Genomic DNA, 18,490 nt, shown 5'->3' with positions numbered 1-18,490 from the left:
TACTTTAATCTCTCGCAATATTTGGAATGTTATATCATTTCTGGGTAGACACCCGTCAGTCCGGAGAGTTGGCCGTTTTCTGGCTCCGGCTGCTAGCGAGTGAACCTTTGCCAGGTTAGGCGTGATTTGCAAAATCAAAGTCTTCCGGAAAATAACTACCCCAATGGAGTGTGTGATTTCTTTTGCGCATTAGAAGAAGTTTTTGAAGACTTTTTTTTTCATTTCAAGTGACCGTTTCTTATTTGTATTTCATGAATGCGGATCAAAGATGGTGACTGAAACCCGTGCTAACGACTGCCAGTTTATTAGCATCACAACTGTGGCCATTCAACAGTGGGCAATTTTCACACTTGGACATTTGCATTCACACGGGCAACTGGTGTGACTCAGGTGCGCGTGAGAAAGCATGTTTATTTATCATTTTTATTAAACAAAACAATTATTAATAAACATAAATGCAATCATTCAAATGTTCCAATTTGTTCCCGAGACTTCAGGTTATGTTTGCAGTGATATTCAACCAATCAGCCATAACATTAAAGCCACTGTGAGGTGAAGTGAGTCATCTTGGGTCCTTCTTTTGAAGTGGATTTTACTTAGACATGTACCATAGTCATTGTATAAACCCCTACACATGTCAGTTCAATAGGACTCCCTGATGTCCTTCATCTATACCATCAAGACAAGGCCAAAGGAACCAATCTAGCCTACGGATCCATGAAAGCCAAATCCTGCGTCCTACAGGGCCCAAAGATCTGTTACCATTGGCCCAATGCCAAACCGAGGTCCATGCCCACTGTTCTGCCAGGAAAGCTGGTGGTCTTAATGTTGTGGCTGACCAGTGTAAAGAGAACAATAAACTCTAAAACTGGTAAAACTTCTATTAAAAATAATAATAATAAAAAAATAATAATAATAAAAAAAAAAAAATAAAAAAAAATCAAGATTTGTTCAAAGAACAAGGCAACACAAACTTGACTAAACATGTTGCTGAAGAGTTTTTGGTGCTACAGACGTTTAAGTCGGCAACAAAATAGAACTGAGTAAATAATGTGGCCTATCAGTATCAAATGGGTCGTATCATGCCACACAGCCACGTGCCAGAGCTGCATTTACGTTTCTACGGAAGGCAGATTCTGAACAGAATAACTGACCTACTTCTAGACCTGCTTTTTGAACCCAAATCCAATTTAAAGATCGTCTAATCGCGTTGTTTTCTACGAGAACCTTTCGCTATTAAAAAAGACGAAAGTCCAGATGTTTTGTGGATTCTGCCCCGGGGGGGCTTAAAAACAACATGTAAGCACCTATTTGCCCAAACTTTCCCCAGACATTTCACATACTTTTCAGGACTTTTTCCAAAAATCTGACGTGAAACAAAGGTTTTTTTGAGGGCCTCGTGCGGGGAACTCGGCTGCTCTGTCTGTTTTAATGCTCATCTGTCCTCGAGGGGGCTGAAATCCCAGCAGGACTGGGGTGACCATGAAACCGGACCCCTAAAAGAATCTGCTTTTCCATTTATGCCGGGCTCATGCACTCCTGGACACTTACTCTGTTGCCGTCCAGTTTTACATAACCACACTCCACATTCTCCGAACTCTCATTCACGCAAACATACATAACTTTTCCAAAACACAAGGAATTAAAAACAGTGAACATCACCCCCCCCCCCCCCCCCCCATTGTAAGCCATTTACCCGTGGAAACACACAGCTAATGTTTTCCAAAACCCTCTTGTTCTCTCCTCTCCTCCCTTGCTCAATCTGTGCCTCGGGGCTGGAGGGGTCCGCTCCATATTGTCTTCATTAAAGCGGCCGAGCGTCGATCTGGTTCGGAAACATGAGGTGTGTGTGTGTGTGTGTGTGTGTGTGTGGAGGAGGCTCGGGGCTGCAGAGTCCTAAACCACATTCTTTAAATTCCCTGTAAACAACAGAGACAAAAAAAAAAATGAGAGGACTGAGTGAGGTTAGTCCACAAGGTCGACGAAGGTCAATTTTGTCTCATTAAACGGGACTGACATGGTTATTAGACACCAAGAGGGGGAAAAAAACTAGGATGGAAGCAGAATGGAGGACACACACAGGCACAGTTGTGCCAATAAAAATGCAAAACAACATCTGGCTGAGGTAAGCCCCCGTCACTCCTGAGGAAACACAAGCATGCGAAAAAAAAAAAAAAAAAAAAAGGGATCCAGTATGGACATGACAACGTAGAGAAACACTGCGAGCTCATTTGCATGAGGACTGTGACTCGTTTCCATATCTCACACACACACACTCAGATACACAAACCCAGCAAGTGTTGGGACACTACTGCATTATGAAGTGTAGTTGACGGTTCACTTTTGGGGAAATAATGCTGCATTGTTCACCCTTTGTTATGCTAAATGGACCGATTGAGGAAAAACAAACGTGGTGCACGCGCAGCCCTGGGCTGAGTAATTGCCCTGACGCACTGAGGGAGGATGTCCTGTTTGTTGGCCATTGTGGAGCTGTCACTGAAGCCCTGTCATGTTCTGCCTACAGTGACAACAATAACAGGTTTTTTTTTTTTAATCAAAGCTTGAAATAAGAGCCGTTTAAAGCAGAAGCTGACGGCTCTGAATTCCTAGCAAACGCATTGAAATGGGCCTGTTGCGTTTCTTTCTATTTTTGCTTTTGTTTTGTTTTCCTTATACATCATCTGCAAAAAAAAAAAAAGCAGATGATGTATAAGGAAAACAAAACAAAAGCAAAAATAGAAAGAAACGCAACATATGCGGAGGGTCATTGGGCCAAAAAAATTCCCAGAAACACAATTAACTGTCAAAGCCTTTCTTGCTGTATGATGGCAGTGGCGGTTCCAATAATATGGCATATTGCATTACATGTGAATTCAATGTATATCACACTGAAAGGCAAACATGAAAAAAAACCAAACAAGAAAAATGCAATAACGAGAACAATAACGGGAGCGATGACGCAAGCATTTGCCCTGCTGGGCCTTCAGGCTCGCTGCTCCTGAGGTTCCCAGCGTTCGTTTGACCAGTGTTCCCACACATCCTTTATTTGACGGGCTCCAACACCCACTGAGACGGGATTGGTTTCATGGAATTGATTTACAACTCGTCGCCGCAGATAAAGCCCAGCGGCGGCGAGGCTCTGTAGACAACAAAATGCTCATCCTGGCAGGCCCCCCCGATGCCTTTTTTTTTTCTTTCCCTTCCTATAAAGTTTGCATTCCTGCGACTGCCAGAACCGCATGTCTGCCACACATGACAGCAGGAAACAGAAACGCCAGTCTCATCCTTTCGAAAAGAAAGTTTCCATCATCAAAAGCTCCGTACGAGAGTTTAAAGGCATTTAATACGTTGATTCATCTCCTAAATATGTAGTCTTTAATTAACCGCGGAACAGCATGTTATGCACTGCTGTTGGGCTTGTCACGATCACTACATGATTCACTTGATATCAGTGATTTTGGCTGATTGCAATCACTCTGTATCATGGTTCAAATGTTATTCATAAAAACAGCAGAACTGGACCGAGCAGAAATGTTCTTCGATCACCATTTCCATATCATCTTTTTAAGTCCGTGCCACATTCTCTCTCTTGGCGTCGGGGATTCAGACGCAAAGCCAACGACCGCAGCGCAGCTGCTGGCACGCGTTGGCTTTAAGCCAAGTGAAAGGAGAGAGCCCAGTAAATTGCAGGATCTGACTTTTTTTTCCAGCAAACAGCTAGAACCTCAGATTCAAAAGGAGAAAAGCAGTTTTTTTTTTTTTTTGTCCCGGCCTTGGAACACTAGATCAGCTGTTTAGTGTTACCTAACGTGAAACACGTACCTTCGTGTGTTTCTTGTACTCCGAGAAGGCCTACGACCGCGTCCCTTGTTGTGTGCTGTGGGAAGTGTTTTGGGAGCAGAGAGAATTGCACCCTTTGCTAAGGGCTGGATACCCTACACTCCCGTAGATTCTATTCATTCGGTGACTGTACAGCTGGAGTGAGAGCTCGGCTTTGCATTACTGACGGAGAGTACTATTTGTCACAGGTTCTGGAACCTTTATCTGGACCTCTGACCTTTATTAAGAGAATTAAGGGGCAAAGGGTCTGACCGGCAGTATATAGCCTCGTTTCCACTATGCAGTCCGGTACGGGTCGGTTCAGAACGGTTTCCATTACCACGAAAGCGTACCGGTCCCATGGTACCCGTTATCGTTTTTGTACCCCTTCTGCTTGGGGTACCTAGCACACAGGACCGGTTCCAGGCTCTGCTCTCCGTTGTTGGTGAGGAGGCTGTGCAGCGGGAGCTCGATGGCGCTGTGCGAAACCAAAAAGTTTTCCAGCTGATTGCCGCAAAAATGGCACAGAGTGGTTTCAACCGGACCGCGAGCCGGTGTCGCATTACGCTGAAGAAGCTTGGAGGTGGTTCCAAATTATGGATGTTATTTGTTATTTGCTGTTGTTTGCTATTTACGCTTCGGCACGCACTCCGCCCACCCCTGAGGGTCCCCTTTGTACAGTGGGAACGCAAGCTGATCCCAAAGCGACCCGACCCGACCCGTACCGTTCTTAACCGACCAGGACCGGACTGCATAGTGGTAACAAAGCTTATATAGTGGTCCTATTGGCTTTGAGACCTCCAGCAGGCACCGAGGTGGTTTGAAGCTGAGAATTAGCCAGAATGACAATTAGCACCTTCAAATACTCCTTGAGTCCACGGTCCTTAGTCAGATAAGGGATTAGACTGTCCTCTGCAGGTTGGGAGTAAGCTGATGCCTCGAGTGGAGGAGTTTAAGTATCTTGAGGTCTGGTTCTTGAGTGGGTGTTGACTGAAGCGGGAGACTGACAGGGAGATTACGGGCAGCGTCTGCAGCGATGCGGACACTTTAATCTACATTAATTGACCTATACTCCAGAACTCTCCAATGCTCATGAGCTATGGGTAGTAGCAAAATAATCCAAACAAGAGTGATTGCAAATACATCAGCAGCTGAAAACGTGCTTCCCCTTGAGAGCCGTCTGAGCTCACCCTTTTGCGAGGAGGTAAGCCAGGTGGCCGAGGAGAAGGAAGTCTGGTGGATCTCTGCTTTGACTGTTGCCCCAGGCAACCTGTCCCCAGATTAGCGGCGGCAACTGAACGAATGAGTGTTGGAAGAGTTGGAAGTCAGAGTTGCCAGTAGCCCTTAATGTGAACCATATCGTGGCACAAAAAAGGAACAGAAAAGGACAAGAAAATTGTCAATAGATTCAATTGGTACAACAACGAATTGTCAGCTACAATTGAATAATTACAGTGACTTTATTTCTCGTCACTCCCAGACTGCCCGTAAGGGACCTTAACTTTTAGTTTTTACCAACTCGGTATGTGTGTGTGTGTCGGTGTGTGTTCGATGGCTTATTTGTAAGAGTAACTGTCTTTCAAATGATCCAAAAGAACCAGCTCCTTTAGCAGAGAAGTCAACATAATAAAATGCCCTTTCCCTCACTTAGCATGAGCTTTAGGGATGGTTTAACGGAGTAAGCCTTGGGAGCAGCGACATCTACATCACTTACTCTTTTTTTTTTTTTTTTTTAGAAATAACATAAGTCTGGAGGTGAGCCTGAAACAGAATCCAGCCCAAATCATCCAAAATACCATGAGGACTAAGTTTTAGTGATCAACCTCTGGGCTCTGTGGGAGGCCATCCAGGTCATGCATGTAAAAGTGTTGTTTCGTCTGGAGAAGTTCCACAGCTTTATGAGGTATAGAAGACAAAGGTGTGGTAACGAAATAAGAATTCAAACTATTTGTTCTGAGATGCTCACATAATCTCAGAGCCTTGAATAGTTGTAACAGATGGAAGGTTCTGAGGTTCTGGTGAAGCCGCAGACGTCAGAAACGTTTTGCAGCAATCATCCTCCGGGCAGTTTGTAATACTTTCTTTGATTTCCACCTCCAGCCAATTCTGTCGACAAATTAGCTGGGCAAACATTTTCTGGAGCGCTGTGGGAAGTGCTCCGTTACTCATTGTGCAAGTGTTCCTCATTAGAAGACCCATCAGAGTTGCTGCATCACTCACAATTAACCTTTTGAGTTGAATTTCCCAGTTGTCCCAGTCTGGTGCAGGCTCTGCTGCACTGCGCAGCTATTTTTGTGTGGACAGAGCTATCCACCGGGTGAAAAAAAAGACATCAACAAATTTACCGTATGGCATCATTTTTAGGACTTTCCCTTTCCGAGCTTCGACGATTTGTGGGCTCTTGGCACGCAGGACGGTCTCTTCTGCCAAGTATGACGAAGGGAAACTCGAAAAAATCATGACACATGCTAAAAACAGGAAAGGGGCATCAGAAAAGAGGGAACAGCCGTCACGAGTGGGTCCGACAGGATATTTGGCTGGACAACTTCGCAGAATCAATGAGTATCTACAAGTTTCCGCTGTTTTCACATCCGTCTCATCCCTCGTGCCTCTCTTCCCGAGTATGCTTGGGGCTGGACAGTCCATCTCTCCATCATCAGGGAAGGAATAGCAAGCCCAATTAGCATGATTTAAAAGACGATGAAATATTTTCCTACAGATACACTGAAAAGCTGGTAGTTTACACACACACACACAGTAACTTTACACCAGTGACACGGGACACACGCGTGCAGCCTCCGGGGAAATACTGCTATCAGCCTTGTAAACACAGAGCTGTGAATGTACAAAGAGAGACAGCTGCTGGCAGCCATGGACAAACACCTAATAAAAATCACAATTTAATTTATACAGTCTCAGTGTGCACTTGAGAAACATTAGGAAGGACTGACTAATTCTTTAAAGCTATAAAACCCTATAAATACTCGTATCATTTTGTTATTTCTACTGCGTGTGAGAGCGCGCTAACTGGGCTGATTATAAAAGCCGACAACTTTCTGATGGCTGAAACAGGAACAATTAGGATTTTATTACTTTTATTGTTCCTGCAACTTTAACTGACTCGCTCATAAAGGCTTTTTAGAAACACTCGTGGTTTCGCTCTGGTGGTGCTCATATGTCTGCACACTGTTTGTCACAAATTAGAATCACAGTTCATTTTACAACTTCTAAGAATCGCACTCCGCCGAATAAGTCTGATTCCTTGACTTTTTCTTTAAACACTATCAACAGGTCCAAATCTACAGTGAAATTCTCAGCAAGCTTGTGGTAACTTGCTATAATTAGCATGCTGACATTGCTGCTCCTTTAGAGAAGTAGCTCTGCACGACAAGCACGGAAATTAGAATTACAATCCATTTTCACCCTGTGCAAAGAAAAAAACACTCTACGAATCCCCGAAGAAAAATGATAGCACCGCAGCATAACTATAAGTGGATTGTTATAGATAGATAACTGCGTAAAATATAAATCAGCTGACAAACATTTAGAAAGTTGAAGTGTTGCAGAGAAGAAAGTGTGGCAGAGTTCAGCTTGAGTGGGTTGGAGTGTTGCCTTTGTAGCATGGCAACAACTTAGCTGCAAATGCACTAACATTGTCAGGTAACAGGTGACCTTCCTTCTCAGTGGCATGTCCAGGATTACACCATCTGTCGTTAACAAGCACTGTAATCCTCCTCCTTCACTGTTACCTCTCTGTCTCTGTACCTGTATAGTCTCAAAGCTGAGTAGAAAGGTTTTACAGTTGCTCCAGCAGCCAAGTTTCGATGAAAAGATCCTGATTTTCCTGCTGTGTCCTCATTAGGGGCCCAAGGTTGTTATGAAGATCATAATGACGAAAGGAAGAAATATTAAAAAAAAATTCCTCCTCCTTTTTCTACATTTTGTTCCGGCTCCGCATCCTAGAGGTCTCCTCTTCATCTCATCTTATCTTGGGTTCTTATTCCAGGCATTTCTCGGGCTTTGGAAAGTTCAGTTAGCTACTCCAAAAGGTAAACAACTCTACAGTCGCCATGGTTATGCATCATAACAGATGGTAAAAAATTTTTTTTTAAAAAAGGCCAGAGTTACCAGCAGAAGTCCTTCCAGTAGCACATCATCCAAACCAGTATAGATAAATGCTTCAAAGGTCTACTGCAGCGGGCTGCCTGCCTCTAGGGCGACAACATTTGAAAATATATACGTAGTAATCACATTTATCAGGGCTCTTTCATTAGCCTCCTCTACACAGACTCGTGCTTTCAGAGCCCTTCACCATTTAAAGTTGGTACACTTCTGAGCTGGCAGTAAAGATCGTCACATCATACATTTATAGATAAAAAAGTGGATATGTGGCTAGCAAGCTAGAAAACTCGTACTTGTCTGGAAAACATTTACTATGTAACTCACCGCAGTGGTTAGGCTGGGTGAAGTTCAAATGCTGTGGGCACAAACTTTTGGCTGGGCAGAACTCACTCCCCTTGTCACTGGTGCACTTTGGGTGAGCCGGAGTTCGCTAGAGCCTCATAAAACTGTTGTGGTTTTAGTTGGTCCCCAAAGTCGGGTCAGTTTTGATATCGCTAAAAGCAAAAGCTTTACATTAAGGCATGTTTCACACGGACGCAGTGCTTTCACCTCCGATGGTCCGACGGTTCCTGACGTTTGGAACAATCAGTCACAAGATCAGATGCATGAACAGTCAGGCTATTTGACTGGCTGATGCCTCCACTGCTGCTCGGAAAGTTGGACTGTTCCCAACTTTCCAATGCAAGCTATGCAAGCAAAGCAATGCAAGGGGCCAAGAATTCAATTTGGCTATGCAAGACGTCATCCCATTGAAAAAAGAATAGGAAATAAGACCGTTAGACACCTGAAATGCGTACATGTACATCCTGTTTTAAAGTTTCTCCTTCTCCCGATCTTAACACCTACACAGCGCAAAGTAACCACATGCATGCCTAACATTACCTCTAATTTCTATCCGATGAGTTGTGCATGATGCATGTGTTTAGTTTTAGTCAAATATGTGGGTAAGGAACATTACATATGCCGAATGAAGAGAGGAGAGATCCTTGAGATTATCACTTCAAGATTGAAATTTCTCGGGCCTGTTCGTGCCAGCAGGCAGCAGATGTGGGCACTCACAACAGGCACACGCTCTCACGCTGACCAGTTTCTCTGGGAAACCAGTGTTTATAAGCAGCACTTTGTTTCCAAACCAGAAAAAAAACACTTATCCACCCCAATGATGTCATGTAGATATATTTGCCCGGAGGCAAGTGTGGAAGCGGGTGTGTGGAAAAGCCAAATCCTATTTAGTGTTTGTGTGTAAACATTAGTTCAGCGAGAAGACATGGAGGTCTTTTCTTTAACCAGAAACAGAAAGAGAGGGGGGGGGGGGATTATGAAAAAGTATGAAAAAAAAAATCAACTCGTCATTGAGACAGTGGAGTCTAGCGTGCTTGTGCAGTGCAACTCCTTTTGGGTGAAGTTGCCTCTGACTGAATGTGAAATGACAGAGAGCAGAAGCCGTTCAAAGTGGATGCGGAGGGAGAGCGAAAAGAGAGGGGACATAAAACAGATGTGACAGGTCGAAAGAAACGAGACTGAAGTGCCAGCGGGAGGAGGAGAGGAAAAGGGGGGAGGATGATTCATCTGAAGGGGCCAAATGAAAAAGAAACGGCTCAACTACAGAAAATGAGAAGGTGCAGAACACAAAGTTTAACACATTTCGAGGAGTTTGCGCTCTAAAATCCGAGATTATCGAAAGAAAAAACAAAAAAGGTTTCGTTATTTTTACGTTTTGAAAGTTTCCTTCTTCGGTCGGGGCTTTAAAAAGATAAAAGGCGGGCAAACACGAATGTCCCCTATTTCCCTCCGTCTCCTGCTTGTCTGTGTTCAATTTTTCCACCCTTTGATTTACTCCATCCACCCGTTCATCCACCAGTTTCCTCTGTCGTCCTTAATAAAAGCCGTATGACTGAAAAGCAGCAATCTTTTCGACCCCTCTGGATGCGATGATTTCATGCAAGCTAACGGACGAAGTGAATTTCAGAAAACAAAACTGATCCCCCTGATTTGACATGACCTGGAGAACTAAATGCTTGTTTGGATTAACAGATCCAAACAGATTCTACATCCAGCTACATGAAGATGAGCTGTTCTATTTAAGTGTATGAAGATTAAGCTGGTGATTGATACCACGTCCACCCTACTGCGTGTAAAATTTGAGGACACAAATCTTCCTTTTTCCTGGCTTTCGATTCACACTTGTTATATTCACACGCACAGATGAGTCAAGGCGTGGTTAAAGCTTGGTAGGGACCTTTAATTGGATGACAGTCCCACACGAATATGGCAGAAAATATTTCTAATTAACCTCGGATCATCCTGGGTTTGTAAATCCTACCTAAAGAAAAATGATGGAATCATTCAGTTGTGAGGTAAAAAAAATGCAATCGCCTTCCAATTTGCATTTCTAAAACAAATACCTGCACCAGTCTAAATATGCAAATGAGTCTGCAGTTTAAAGGGTGCACTGGTAGAGCTAAATGTGCTGCTGCATCCTGCTGATCGGCAGGGAACACGGCCCCGACAACAGCTTTTAAAGGATTTAAAAATAAGGCAATTCAATGCAAAGTGCGGCAAAAGATGTAGGTTGTTCCCAGTCGGTGGTGTCTAAAATTTCTAGCAAGTACAAACAAAATGGGATACAGGTTGACCAAGGATCTAGACATCAGAGCATCAGGGCAGAAAACTCGAAGGAAAATGCCTGAAAATAGAAAATTCCCAACTAAAGAAATTCAAAACAAATGGGCAAAAACAGGAGTCAAAGTTTGGGACTGAATTGTAAGAGACCGGCTGAAGGGAAAGGGATTGACATCCAGAAAAGTCAAATGTAAACCATTACAAAGACAAGATTACAGTGGGCTAAAGAGCAGCAGTCATGGACTGTGATAGATTAAGTGATATTTAGGAATTAATCACCAACTGGACTGAATTCGGTAAGGAGATGACGCCGAGACTTTTGTTTGGGGAAGTCCAACGAAGGTGGTTTGGGGATGCTGAGGTTCATTTTCAAGAAGGGCCCATCATGCACAATTCATTTATCAACTGCTATACAAGAACGTTTGAACATTACTGATGAAGAACTCTGTTTTAAAGCCGTCATAAAAGCCAAAGGAGCTGAAATAAACTTCTATCTGTGATTTTGTTTTGGTTTATGATTCCGTAATTGTTTCCCCTACTTCATCTGGATGGAAAGATAAAAAATAAAAAAAAAGACGAAATGCATCATCATTAATTATTATTATTGGTTTACTAAATAAAAGAGCTGAATGAGCAGCCAACAAATGTGTTGGATTCCATCAATTTTGCCAGGGTTTGCAAGACTCTGCAGTGAAGTGGTGGTGTGCTCCCTTTCAGCTATAATGTCACAGACCAAAGCAATTAGAAAACAATTTCCTTGATGAAAAATTGGAACCATGTTGACCTGTGAGCTGGACATCATTGCAACTTGTACAATTTTCGCATGTTGTGAGCTTGACCCCCCCCCCACCCTTACAAATGGGATGCACATGATCCTTTGCGGTCATTCTTTTTTACCTGCTCCTTCAATTATTACCATGAAACAGCCCAGGATAGGAACTGTGAAGCATGTGAAGAGAGGCCAGTTTGCATCCAAGTGACTCTATACTTTAAAGCAATACAATGTAACTTCTCAAAAAGCCCATTATGGAGCTCCCCCTACAGGCTTGGAGGTAATGTACGGTTACACTGTCGTAAATACAACACCCTTTCGCTTTCACGTTTCACGTTTGTTGACGAACCGGCGAGGAGTCACAAGGTGCAAGCTATGTCGACCGAGAAGGTAAGAGTAATCAAATGTACCTGGGAGCGTGAGAGGGGTCTATTTGTTTTTGCGGTAGGTGTGCCAGAAAGCAAGTCGAAGTACGTCCGCTCAGCTCCCGGGCCGCTCCAGCAAAGTTACATAGCGCAGTTTTTCCAACTCAGACCCCCGAAGGGCATGGGAGACAGGCCAATCGTAATATTAAAACTCATTCTAGCCGCACAATTTTTTTCAAGCTGTTATTTTAAGGTAGAAATGTTACATAGTATTGCTTTAAGGTATGATTTCACTCTCAACTGCATTGTCTGAGTGTTTTGGGCTCCCTTTTAAAAAATCCATTCGAGTGGATTTCAGTTGGAAGGTGGAGGTCCCGTCGATCTGTAGTTAACACATCTCCACAATGGCTTTTCTACAAGTTCGATCACTTTTTTCATGTAACGCAGCTTGTAGGCATGCTTCGTGGTCATTTTTTTTGTTTTGGGTGAATTCCTGGCTTCACCTCCTTACAGTAAGTCTCTCGCTGCTCAACTTTTCGCCTAAGCTTCACCCCGGTGCGGGATTTCTCCTGAGAGCTGTGGGCTGTCAACGCTGAGACCAAAGACCGAGCTTTAAGCTTAACCACAAGTCTGCAAACATACACAAATACACTCGCACAGATGAACATAGGGTTCAAACATAAAGGCTTCTACAGATAGAGATGCAGAAAGAAAAATACCACATGAATTAAGACCCAGACTCAGGATGAGAGGTTGTAGGTACAAAAAAAAAAAAAACGAGGTTACACACTATGCACATTCTCTCACACACACACACACATACATACAGACACACAAAGGATGTTAAAAGCCACAGGGAGGAGACAAAAGAATAAAGAAGCCATAGTTTTATCAAAGACAGACACGTTTAGAAAACATGCATGAAAACACACATTAAAAGAACCACACAGAGACAAAAGGGGCCAGAGGTGAGTGAAGGTTCAACACAACACAGACAAACACACATCTGCTTATGCTCCACACCCACACATACAGATGCACCTGTGCATCCACCAAACAGAAACATTACACATACCTTTGATGGTGCTGATGACCTGGTCCAGGTGTTTGGTGTCATTGCGGTCTGGTCGACAGCTAGGGCTGATCTCCATCGAGTAGTCTGGTCCATATTCTGTAAAAAACTAATACACACGCAGACAGGTTTTGTAAAATAAACTCTTTTTTTATTTGATTTTTATTGCAGCACACTGCAAAATTACATGAAAATCTATCAGTTTTTTTTTTTTTTAGGGAATTCAGCTTCTTTTCTGCAAAAGTTCAAGTGTTGTTTGGGCTTTAAATATTCCTCATCAATCAGCTTCACTTTTCACATCTTTGGAGAAACTCTCGGGGAGGATTTTGGGCACACGAAAAAGTTTTTCTTGCATATCCAACACAAGAGAGAACACACCTGTGCAATACTTGCATAACCTGAAGAGCAACACTTTGTAAAATTAACTGAAACCTTTAGTTTCACAGTTCTAAAAAATGCAAGCCCCATAGTGAGAACTCGATTCAAAAAGTCTGCACATGGCTCATTTACCAACTCAAAGATTCATCTTTTCTTCTATAATAATTTCGACAATCTCTTTCCTTTCCTTTTCTGGTGGCACTGTTCTGCTCTGCCATAAATGCCATCTGCCCAACTGCTTTTGCCCTCACGCAGACCCACATCATCACACTCCCACCTCCGTGTTTCGCTGTCAAGTCTTCGCACAAACTGTGGTAGTCGTTGCCAGGCTCATAAACCCAAAGATGCTGGACCCCATCCGAGAACAGTGGACTTCTCTGACTTTTCATTTTCTTTCGCAAACATCTAATCTAGCAGTTTTAACCAGAAACACAAGCAAGAGGTTGTTTTTTTTCACATGGAGGATATCAGTGGTGGTTTGAACACTGTGCTAGTTTCACACTGTCGGAGCTGCCACAAAAACTGATTTCCATTGAAAAGATAACTTTATCATCACGTTAAAGCAGCTTGGCAACTGGAAACTGGAAATTTGTTTCAGTGATAAACCTCTTTTGAGTGTTAAAATGATATTACATCAGGGCATATTTGTTCTGTCGTATATTATTGTGAAACCATGCAGTAAAAGCTTACATCAATGATATTTTCTCCCCTTTTAGACTGAAACAGAAAGAAAATGTTGTGAAAACAAATCCGCCCACTAGTTTCAAAAGTAAAAAGTGCAGCTCACGTTGATAGCAATGCCATTATTTTTAGCAGCTTTTAGGTTACAACAGTTGAAGCGGTGATAACGTGAGATGAAAAGTAATTGGATGATCATCATTATTGCAGTTTGCACAGATGTCTGCATCAAATTTCAAGACAATCCATCCATTAGTTGCTAAAACTATTCAAACTACCACAAACGTGAACATCCTGACAGCACGACAGGAAAGTCTGGACATCTGCACAAAATTTCTTGGCAATCTAAACATTATTTGTTGAAATATTTCAATCTGGAACAAAGTGTTGGATATATTAAAATCCCCATCCCTGGAGCAAAGAAAAATATCAGATGGCCACATTATAAATACCAAAGTCTCCTGGCCTTTCACAAGGAGTTAGACACCACAGCAAACATAGAAAAAAGAAACAGGTGGAAATCCAGAGTGGGTTCAAACAAGTTAAAACAAGGGAAAGACAGTTGAAATAAGTGGGGGAAAAAAAAATATTTCCAGGGATATCGTGAGGCCGTGACGCAGTGCCATGAGAGCAAAACAAACTGTGAGGCCAGGCCTGACCACAGCACGTCACTCCGTTTGCAGCGATTGTTATGAAAGCCTTGGACTCGGTAGATCACGCCAAGTGAGCCAATGTGACTAAATTCTTAAACAAAAAAGAGATGAGGAGACATATAGAGTGGATCTTCCCTTAAAGGGATAGTTCGCCTCTTTTGACATGAAGCTGTATGACGTCCCATATTAGCAATATAATTTATGAACATTGACTTACCCCCCGCTGCGTCCTGTGAGCCGAGTTCCGGCCTCGTTTTGGCGTTGACGAAGGTAGTCCGGCTAGTTTGCCAGGGTCCCGAAAATAAACCGTCTTGCTTCTCAAAACAATATGCGTTCAAAAGAGTAATACATTTGCATCACAAAATCTTCCCTCCAGAAAAAGTAAGACCTCACAATCGCTTGGCGCTATTTTTGCCTCCGTTCATATCAATGCGTTCAGCCACCTAGCGATAGCTGCACCTGTTACGGTGTTTACTGCTCGGAAGCAGGGGACTGCTCGGTCTACACTTCGGTCTGCACAGTTTACACAGCAAGTATTGATATGAAGGTAGAGAGAAATAGCGCCAAGCGATGTGAGGTCTGACTTTTTCTGGAGGGACGATTTTGTGATGCAAATGTATTACTCTTTTGAACGCATATTGTTTTGAGAAGCAAGACGCTTTATTTTCGGGACCCTAGCAAACTAGCCGGACTACCTTCGTCAACACCAAAACAAGGCTGGAACTCGGCTCACAGCACGCAGCAGGGGGTAAGTCAATGTTCATAAATGTCCAAGCTAACATGCTGGTTAGAAAATTCCATCACTGCACTACAGATGTTAAAGTTAACCTGTTTCGAACTTACTGCTCCCCTCTTTACACAGCTCCACTCTGGGTTAGATACAAGAAGGAGAGTCTGCTGAAACTGAAGGTAGCTTATAATGATTGTCTCAGGATTCTCCTAAAGAAACCAAGGAGTACTAGAGCAAGTGGTTTATTCTGCAATCTAGGTCTTACTACTTTCATGGCACTGCTGAGAAATCTTACTTTTAAGTTCATGAGCAGGCTTGACCGTGTAACAAATGAGCTTATTGCACAATTAGTTGATCCGAGTCGTAGCTCTGTAAGGTACATGTCTATGATCTGGGAACACTGGTATGAGTGCCTTCATTAGCTCCCCTTTTTTAGTATATGTATATATGAATGTGTAATGTATTGTATTAATGATGTATGTACTGTTATGTTTCCATTGTGGGCTTTGAGCCTGTAATAAAGTTTATATATAAATGAAATTGCTAATATGGGATGTCATACAGCTTCATGTCAAAAGAGGCGAACTATCCCTTTAAAGGACCAAAAGACGAATTTTATTGACGAGCAATCGAAACCCCCGAAACATTAAATTTACTGTGACAGCAAATAAGTGCAAGGCTGCAAGAATATGTACATAACAAAGAGGTTGGAGCGTGATGATGCTGGTCATTTCTATGACACGGATATCTCGTGTTCAAATCCCAAGTGGAGTAGATGGGATCAGAAAAGACCTTAGAAGGTTTTGCTGGCGGAAAAAAAAAAAGAAAAAAGCGAATGTACACCTAACAGAAATCCTCCAACATGCAACAAGAGTATTCTTCTGCTTATTTGGACACAAAAAGAACTCTTTGTTTAGTAGGCGCACTTTGTGAGTGAGAATGAGGGAATGCATGATCGTGTGCGCGCATACTGCAATAAATGCAGGTGAAGGTCCACGCATGTGTGTTGGCGTGATTATCCATTGACATGTGCCTCTGTGCGAGGAAAAAAAAAACTATTTTAATACGTGCGAGTCTGTTTTCAATTAGCTTCGATGAGTTTCTGTGTCTTACCTCCGGTCTAAACATGAGAGTGGTTACTTCACACACACATTCACTGTATTCCCATGAACCCAGTGCTCCGTCTCCTGCTGTCCAGTAACACACAAAAACACGCACACAAAAACACGCACACAGTCTCCTGCTGGCGGCTTGTTTGGTTTGGATGATTATAGAGAGGAGACGGAGAGAGGACGCAAGGGAGAGGAAAGCACAGACCGTCCAAATATATCCATAGATTGAATTCAATATAAATAGGTGTTGAGGTGCGGAAAAAGATCAACAACTCAATGAAGTGAACATGCGAGAGAGAAGGCGATGGGGGGGGGGGGGGGGGGGCAAAAGATGGACCACAGTGCGTGATCCAGTGACGCAGCACAGCTGGGCAAGGTCAAGAGACAGAAAATACTGACTGGCTCCGGTGTCTCGGGTAGAGACACACGGAGAGATGAATAGGGAAAGGTCTCTGGTTATTCACCGTGGTCCTTCACATAGACCCGCTTCCCATTACTCACTACTCACATGAACTTGTACGAGGAACACTGATGTCGCCAACGAAAGATGCGTGCGAGTGTTTATATGAAATTAATGCTTTTATCAAGCAGCATTTGTTGTAAAAAAAAAAAATACAATTTAAGAATTTCCCTTTACAGTATGTGTACTTTATCGCTAGATGAACTCAATCTTTAGTCCACAGGAAACCCAAGTTTGCTTTATTCTTTCTCAATTCCACTGAGGTAGACTTAATTTCATTTACTCGGTACTACTTGGACTTCTGCTTGAAGCCGTGATGCTTATTATGGCTCATTCGGTGCCAACTCACCCAACCCAACCAGATCTTATCATGGATCTCCTTCAGGTTTAAATGAATGTGTTTGTTTTCCATCTAAAATTGGAATCTTGGGTTTTCAAAAAAAAGAATAACGTCTCCACTGTCAGTAAACTGCACAGGTGTCTGGTGACTTGGCCCGTTGCACCTCCTCTGGTGCTCTCCGGGTCGCCTGCAGGGCCGTCAGCTGGAGCCATATGAATAATAAATATATAAAGAATCGTCTTTAAAAACTATTGCCTGTTCGTTTTTTATATCACTATATATATCACGGTTATAGTACATGAATAAATGACATAATCTTTCTAAAGAATAATAGTAATTTATTGGCAATGAATGCATGAAGAGAAAAAGTTTGCTTTTAGGGCTTTCGAAGCAAACTAACAACACCGGCTCCTTTATTTGCCAAGACAAGCCAACTTTATTTATAAAGCACTTTTATCAACAGCGCCAACTGACCAAAGTGCTGGTCGGTTGGTACATCTGCGTCCAATGCAATCTAAAAACAACAGCTTCCATAAATGTTGCTGGTATGACGCTTTTAAACGATCGGTTTTGGTTGATGTTGATCCAGATTAAAAGTTCCTTGTCAGAATGTACTAAAACAGCCGACCCATGACCCCACAAAAAGAGGCGGTCTTGGTCCAAATTAAACTGAAGCAAGGCTCGGTTTTGCAATGTCAAAACAGTTTTAGGATGGTTCGGTTTAAGAAGTTATGATGGTCCCTACCAGAGCTGGCATATTCCACACAAACTCAAGGTGCTGAAGGCCAATTTCAGTCAATATCACTGTATGGCATGTTGTTCTAAGAACTCCAACAAGTAAGAACTTTTGTCTTATACCAATAGTTGGAATAGATGTGTTCTCTGATCTTCATCTGAGATGATTGATGCGTATCTGAATGAAGTCATGGAGAATATTTGGGTTAAAGCAGGGGTCTCAAACTGATCCGTGAAAGGGCCGGTGTGGCTGCAGGTTTTTGTTCCAACCCTGCAGCAGCTCAGCTGACCTGTTTCATTCAATCAACTGAACTGGTTAAGACCTTCAGTGCAGACAGTTCAGTTGATTGAATGAAACCAATCAGCCGTGCTGCTGCAGGGTTGGAACAAAAACCTGCAGCCACACCGGCCCTTTCACGGATCAGTTTGAGACCACTAAAGTGATCGATGTCTTGAGCGACAGAATGCCAGAGCTGCAACAGGCTGATGTTACATTTAATATCATGCGTCCCATGTCTGAAAAGGGCTGAATGAAGCTTTTTCGTGTGCGCTGCCCTCAGGTGGCCAGCTCCCACTGGATCCGAGCTCAGTAACAATGGACTTAAAAGGACAGCTTATCACTCTGTTTAACC

General features: G+C 42.9%; 2 protein-coding genes across 3 annotated transcripts in view; both read right to left on the bottom strand.

Moving 5' to 3' along the window:
• The window catches only part of rps4x (ribosomal protein S4 X-linked), a 346,107-nt gene that overhangs the window by 34,907 nt on the left and 292,710 nt on the right, over positions 1-18,490 (bottom strand). The gene's annotated exons all lie outside the window — the stretch shown is intronic.
• Positions 1,671-18,490, bottom strand: part of hdac8 (histone deacetylase 8) — a 35,552-nt gene continuing 18,732 nt past the window's right edge. The window contains exons 10-11 of the mRNA XM_075451212.1: positions 12,776-12,881; positions 1,671-1,919 (exon numbers count right to left, since the gene is read on the bottom strand). Coding sequence (XP_075307327.1) covers positions 1,897-1,919; positions 12,776-12,881 — 129 coding nt within the window. The 3' untranslated portion in view covers positions 1,671-1,896. The remainder of the gene's footprint in view (positions 1,920-12,775; positions 12,882-18,490) is intronic.

Source organism: Odontesthes bonariensis, chromosome 19 (genome assembly GCF_027942865.1).
Source record: "Odontesthes bonariensis isolate fOdoBon6 chromosome 19, fOdoBon6.hap1, whole genome shotgun sequence".
In the NCBI taxonomy this organism is placed as follows: domain Eukaryota; kingdom Metazoa; phylum Chordata; class Actinopteri; order Atheriniformes; family Atherinopsidae; genus Odontesthes; species Odontesthes bonariensis.
The sequence above is the reverse complement of the archived record's forward strand: the minus strand, read 5'-3'. Positions and strand labels throughout refer to the sequence as shown.